The sequence below is a fragment of the Nannospalax galili genome, unplaced genomic scaffold (assembly GCF_000622305.1).
Source record: "Nannospalax galili isolate Female #2095 unplaced genomic scaffold, S.galili_v1.0 scaffold471, whole genome shotgun sequence".
Classification (NCBI taxonomy): domain Eukaryota; kingdom Metazoa; phylum Chordata; class Mammalia; order Rodentia; family Spalacidae; genus Nannospalax; species Nannospalax galili.
In genome coordinates, this window is record NW_008330333.1 from 1,490,172 (window position 1) to 1,497,586 (window position 7,415).

At 39.0% G+C, this 7,415-nt stretch overlaps 1 protein-coding gene across 1 annotated transcript; it reads right to left on the reverse strand.

The window, feature by feature from the left end:
• Positions 1-964: 964 nt before the first annotated feature.
• LOC103744287 (calmodulin) lies at positions 965-7,245 on the reverse strand. The gene is given in 4 exon segments (XM_029570080.1): positions 965-1,349; positions 1,351-3,662; positions 6,413-6,535; positions 7,233-7,245. Coding segments are annotated over 2 exon segments (444 nt in total). The 5' UTR covers positions 1,665-3,662; positions 6,413-6,535; positions 7,233-7,245; the 3' UTR covers positions 965-1,219.
• Positions 7,246-7,415: the final 170 nt, after the last annotated feature.

Here is a 7,415-nt window from a genome sequence, read left to right on the forward strand (position 1 = left end):
AGAAGACAGCATTTCACAGCACACCTGTCATCCTCCAGGTCTTACATTCTTTCCACCCCCTCTTTCATGATGTTCCTTGAGCCTTGGAGTGGGGGAGTGTTGATACAGATGTCCCATTTAGGGCTGAGCATTCACAGGTAATGTGTGATCTTAGAGGTGCAATTGGGAGGATGGTGGACCAAGACTGTTGAGTGTTGTGAGTGCAGTCTTAGTGATACTAGTTAAGAGCCTGACAAACTCAGTAGAAACTACAATTAATTATCTTGAAAAGCATAAACTCTGTTCTTCATGCACTTCCTAAAACAACAAAAGAAGCTCATTTTAAAGCTTTCATAAACCTTGTGATATATTTTAGCTTTCTAGTTTTATCCTGATCCTATTTTTTTAACAATCCTTTAGGACAAACAACCGTACAAAATCCTTTCTCATTTAAAAGTACTTTTTCTTAGAAATGTGTTTTCATACCTATAACCTTTCATATCTTTCTCACATTTGCTTGTTCCTTTTGTAAAATTCCTAATTTAGGCTTTGCTCTTAAAGCTATAAAGTCCTGGACATAGGCCATATTTATTTACTTTTTGTCTTTTATAAAGCAGATCTAGCTAGAAAACAGGCTAAAAAAATTATTTTTTTTTTGTCTTTTTGATACAGGTCACCCTGTAGTCCTAGCTGGCCTGGAACTTGCTTTGTAGACCAGGCTGGCCTTGAAAATCACAGAGATCCACCTGCTTCTGCCTCCCAAGTGCTGGGATTAACAGTGTGCACTACCATGCCTGGCTAAAAAAAAAAAAATTTTTTTTTGAAACATGATCTCTCATGTCCCACCCTGGGATACGTGAAACAGGTTTTGCTTGTTTTTTTTTTTGAGACAGGGTCTCACTGTAGCCCCAGCTGGCCTGGAAATTGCTATATAGATAATCCTAGGCTGACCTTGATCTCACAGCAATCTGCTTGTCTTTGCCACTTGAGTGCTAGAATTAAAGACATGTGCCACTATGCCTTGCCAAGCTTTTATGTTTTCTGTGGTGAACACATTAGGGTAATTCTTAATTCTGGGGACTGAACCTAGGTCTTGGTGTATACTAAATAAGCACTGTAGTATACAACTACATGGTAGAATTTAAACTACTGCTTTTCTCATAGCCATTCCACTTTAACAAGTAAGTAAAAGATTCAGTTTGATTCTTCTAGAGGGGAAAAAGTAGTCAAAAGTAGGTCTTCATTTTGAAGTCATCATCTGTACGAATTCTTCATAGTTGACTTGTCTGTTGCCATCAACATCTGCTTCTTGGATCACTTCATCTGCTTCTTCATCTGTTAGTTTTTCTCATAAGTTTGTCATGATGTGATAGTTCTGCTGCACTGATATAACCATTTCCATCCTTGTCAAAGACTCGGAAAGCCTCACGGACTTCTTCGCTACCTGTATCTTTCACTTTTCTAGCCATCATAGTCAAGAACTCTGGGAAGTCAATAGTGCCATTCCCAACAGCATCCACTTCGTTGATCATATCCTGCAACTCAGCTTCTGTTGGGTCTTGACCCAGTGACCTCATGACAGTACCAAGTTCCTTCATTGTAATAGTACTATCACCATATTTATTGAATAGGGAGAAAGCTTCCTTGAATTCAGTAATCTGTTCTTCAGTCAGCTGACCGGCCATGGTACGAGCAATGGAGAAGTGGGGTGGGCGAGGGGGGCTGCACCAGCACAGAGCTGTGACAGCTGTGGAGCCTCTGATGCTGCTGCTAAGGTACTGGCTGTGATGAACGCTGAACTTTAGTTGCCGCCTGACTGCGAGTAATGGCCTGGAGACACGACTCCCTTGTCATAAGTAGAAAAAAGAACCACTATTCATACATTTAGAGAAACACAAATTTATTATTTTCAAACTATTTTACAACCTATAAATGGGCATAGATATGCAAAAGGTTTGATTAAATGACAGTTCACAGGTTTACATCATATAGTTATCTTTACAATTATTAGAGCCAGAAGTTGAAGGCATGCATATTGGAAGTATCCTTTATATAATGAGGCCTATTTTTCAAAAAGCTACCAATTCATGGATGGATTCTAATCTGGAACTCTTTCTTGGCTATTTCTTGTTGCATCTCTTTTAGTGTAAAATGGAACCTTTGAAATTCAGGTGTGGCATCAACAAAGTTAAGAAGGTAGTCCAAACTGTCTCTTACAGTAGATAATTTAAATTCAGCAGTCTGCTTTGCAGCTCCTCCTTTTTGGACAGTGTCCTTTATTTTGTCTGGTTTTAGGGTACAACTCTCTTCTTCATCTCTATCTAACCACACCATATCATCATTCAGTTTGGTTTCTAACTCTCCACATTTCTCAAGAATTTCTCTATTACCCCCATGTTCTAAGCCTTGAAGATAAGAGTCAGGTTCCTTTCTGTAAAGATTTTCCCAAGCATTTGCTATTGTTATTTGTTTTACTTCATCCCAACTTTTTGCCCAGTTAAAAATTGCACTTTTTACATTGTAGATTTTAATCTTGGAAATTTCCTTTTCTCATTTATACTGCTCATCCTCACTTTCTCCAAAAATTACAAGACTCTCTTCAAGTTGCTTCCATCTATAAAGCTGTTTGCAGCTCAAGATCACACCTTGATTCATTGGTTAAATCAAAATGGAAGTACCATGGGGAAAGAACATGCATTTTATTTGCCCATCCTCACCGGTTAAATGATTCAGCAGAAGGGTGAACTGGAGAACTGTCCAAAAGTAGCAATGCCCTGATGTTCTTTTCATGAAATCTTAGAACGTTACGCTGAAAATGTCAAACCTCAGGAACAAAATTTTGAAAGAACCATTCTGAAAATAATTCTCTTGTGAACCAAACATCTTGACTAGGTTTATATATCACAGATAATGTACTTGTGTCCTCTTTCACACTTTTAGGCACCTTTACTTTTCCAATAATGACTGATTTTAACTTATGAGTTCCATCTGCATTTGCACATAAAAGAGCAGACAACTGCTGTTTATCTTCCTCCCTGATAGGCAGATATCTTTTCTACTTGCCTGAGTGTTCTCTGGCATTGATTTCAAAGAGGTCAGTCTCATCCCCACTGTATAGCTGAGCTAAATGTAATTTCTCCTCTTTAATTATCATAGACAGTTTTTGCCAAAATGGCTCAACATTTTCTGAAGCTGAACCTAGGATCTGTTCCCCACATGCTTTTTGGTTCCCAATTGCATGCCTATTTCAAAATCTAAAAAGCCAACCAGTGCTAGCTTTGAAGCCTGTTCACCCAAAATACTTTACAAATCTCTCTGCAGCAGCCTGAAGCTCCACACCTCTAACAGAGACACCCGATGAGCATTTCTGTTGGTACCACGTGTAGACTGCATCATCTATATCACCATATTTGGCTCCTGTTGTCCTCCTTCTTTTTTCAGCCCCTACTAATGGCATATCCTGCTTCAGAACAAAGTCCAAAATCAATTTCTTGTTCTTAATATCGTAAAACATTGATTTACTGATACCAAATTCATCCATTACAGTTTTAAGAGATCGTCCAGCTTCAATCCTACTTAGAACTTTCATTTTCTCCTCCAAATTCAGTGTAGTATATTTCCTTCTCTTGTTCATTCTGAATTTGACTTCAGACAACAGAAGAGAAGGGGAAAGCCTTAGTGAACTGGGAAAAAAAATATTTTTAAACAACAGAAACTAGCTCAAAGCCCCAGAAGGCCACAAACATTTGTACTAGAAGATACCTGACTGAAAAGAATAAGAGGTCATGACCTAAGAGCTAAGCTAGGAGTAAAGGTCTTATTTACACAAAGCTGTCACTGTACAAGGACCATCTCATTCTCGCTATTGCAAAGCATAGGAAATCAGTTTTCAGAACCTTACTACTTATTCTCTCTGAATAGATATATCTGCCATAGTCAGGAATGACAGGGATACCTGCATATCATGCCTAACTCAACAGAGAAAAGGAATAAATAAAGGGAGCTAATGAGAGATATTCCCACAAGAACAGATCTAGATAAGATGTCAATAAAAAAAGAGACGCTTGAGAAAGAAGTGTGAAAGAATCAAAGACAATGATATGGGTAACCCTGTGTAGCAGAGGTGCAGTGTTAGCTTCTCCCGTTACAAAACTACTTGATCTTACCTCACCATTAGAAAATGGTGTTCATGTTGTTTTAAACATAGTATTTGCTGTTTAACCATTCATTTGTATAGCGAGGCCTCAAGCCTCAAGGACCATGACACTGGAAGTCTGGATAGCTAGAATTTGGAAACAGTTGTGCAGTCTTTAAGCAAAGGAACATTAGATTTTATTGTACATGTGAATGCAATCTAACTCTTATTTTGTTCAATATAGTAGTCTCAAAAAGTGGCCTTTGTCACTAAGCTGCCCAAGTGATCTGTAAATATGCAAAGAGTTTGTTCGTAGCACTTTTCCACTCAGATCTTCCTTGGATATTCTTGATCTCAAGTGGTATTGTTCACTGAAATGGTTTAATATTTAGAATTTTAACAAGTTTCATAATTATGGCAGTTCTTACCCAGAAGCCTAAAAGCTTTGGAAAACATTTTTCCAGAGAGAGTGTGTGTGTGTGTGTGTATCCTTTCATTTGTAATCCTAAATTTATATGAAGATGTTAAGATCTATGTTTCATATTTCAGACTTTGAATTTTCTTCAGTGTAGATTTTATTTAATTTGAATCAAGATCCATTGTCTGACGAATCCAAATACTGGTGTTTCTGTTCAATTGTTTCCTGTAAGTTCTTCTATTCACCTATAGTTCTATGCCCTCAATATTCCTCCCTCTCAGGTTCCTCTGATGCTACTGATAGCCATTCCAGGTCTTTCGAAATGTCTTGCTCTAGATTTCATGGTTTTCATTCCAGATACACAACTTCACCAGAAGAACAAAAATTGCTACTTTAATCCATTCTGGGTGCTAAAAAGGGGGGGGGAATATGACAAAGAAATGAGGAAATAATTAGCACCACTGTAGTAATTAGCTGCCACTGTGTAAGGATTACCTCTCAGTTATTCTTTCTCTCCTCTAGGTTAGAGCCTGACTGCCCTATTTATTTTCCAACTACATAGAATTCTCTTAATTGTCTCATCTAGAAACCGAGAGTCCCAGCATTGCTTTATACTAACATGTGTTCAAAGAGACACCAACTTTGAGTAATGGAGCACTAAGATGGCCATGAAAGAATGTACTATTTATGGTATGGAGTCAATTCATAGGTGAAAATAAGCCCTCTCCTCCCCACACACTTCATTTGAGATAGGGTTTCTCTCTATAGCTAAAGCTGGCCTGGAATTCACTATGTAGCCCAGGCTGGTCTTGAATACATGACCACCATCTTGCCTCAGCTGACCAGGCATTGGGATTACAGGGATGTACCACCATGCCCAGCTTTGAAGCAACTTTAAAAAAAAAAAAAAGTATTATTTTTATTTTAGGTGGCTGACTATATTGTCTGCATGTATGTAAGTACACCTGTGTCATGCAGTGCCCACGGAGGCCAGAAGAGGGGATCGGATTTGCCTGGAACTGGAGTTATAGACAGTTGTTAGCAGCCATGTGGGTGCTAGGAATCTAACCCAGGTCCTCTATAAGAGCATCTAGGACTCTTAACCACTGAGTCATCCCTCAAGCAACTTTTTAAAAAGCAGTTATAACTAAAACAATTATTAAATATCTATTACAAATGGGGGGGCATTTATTAGCCAATAGCACCATTAATAGCAAATAGTCACCCAGCAAAACATTCAATCTCCTATAGCAGTTGTATGGGTGTTAACTCAGTGTATTTGCTTTCATTGTTTCCTAGCTGCACATTCATTAGTTCTAAAACAGTGCCCAATCAGAGGAAGGTAAAATCAAAAGACTCTAGAGGTAACTATTGCTGGTGCCACAGGAAGGTAAGCAAGTATGTCACCGAACTTTATACAGTTAAAATCATCAGTGGCCTATTCATACTGCCCCCAAGGTCTCTTTACCACCTTCTCCCTTTAATCAACTTTCTCCTTATGTTAGTAATAACTAAGGCCTGCTAATGACATCTAAGGGTACTACTTATACTTGAGCATTTCATTTATCAACTAATACATTTTATTTATCTGCTTAGCACTAGGCAAGGCAATCATCACCTTAATACTAAAGGCTTTGCTGCCCACTAGTTCTGAGTCTGGGAATCATAATTAGGTTTGAAGAAATTAAGCCACAATCTGATTGAGATTCTAAGGAGAACCTTCTTTGACACCTTCAAATGATAGACAAATGCTCATTATTATTTTCTGTTTAATCTCTATTGCTTAAGAGGGATTAAGAACTGTGCCTGGGAGTCTTACACCATGCTATCCCAGAGCAAAAATAGCAAAATAACCTCTCATCTTCATACCTTAAACTTACCTCCAGATAAACTTTTGTAGAAAGAAGCTCCATCAAAAACCTTTAAATGTTGCTTGAGGTGTTTTTCTTTTCTTTTTGGAATTACTCTCTTAAATGGCAATTTCCTCATTCCCATTCAAAGGACTCCACGGAAATGTCCACAAAAAAACAAACAAACAAAAAAAAAAAAACCCCTTTTTAACTTCTTAAACTCTTCCTCTATGTGTAGCTCAAGGAAAAACGGCACTCTCAGTCTATTGCACTCCTGCCAGCTTTCAAGCGTCTAAGTTTTCCTTCCTTTGGCACGTGTCCAGAGTCCACTGTGGGTAAAATCCTTCAAGGCCTTTTATAATTTCCTCAACCCCAAATCAACTTTTTTTTTGGAGTTCTCACACACACAGTTCAGTTTATGCCTTACTGTTCATTGCCTTGTGTGACTGGTAGTCACGAAAATTGGTCCATTCCTTTAACTAGATTGCTAAAGAACAGATTTATTCGACATAACATCCCTTTGGCATTCTCACATTACAAAAATTCGGAGATCACCAACAATCTCAAACGTTTAGCTCAGTGCATATATGTATGGACTACTTATGACCAGTGACTATGCTTGGGGCGTCGCCGGAGACAGAACAAGAAAACGATATTCCCTTCTAGAGGGCGCACACTAATGGAAAAAGACCGACCGTCTGACTACAGGAAGCCTACATTCTGGTTTAGCAGGTGCCATTGATAAAAATGAGGAAATCGTTTCTTAGGTCTCAATTTCCTCTGTCAAGGAGAAATATAAACAACCTACTTCACGGGTTCAAACCTAAAGAAAACAGAAACGAAAACTAACGGTTGAGGAAAGCAACTCGGTAAGCATTCAAAACCCTCGGGGCTGTCCTTCCTGAAGGATGCTGCAACGGGCACCAGACCGCAACAGGAGCACGACCGCGGCTGGGGCACCTCCGAGCGGCCCGGCGAGCACAGCCTTACAGCGCAAGGATCCGAGTGGCCAGCCGCCCCAAAGCGCCGCGGG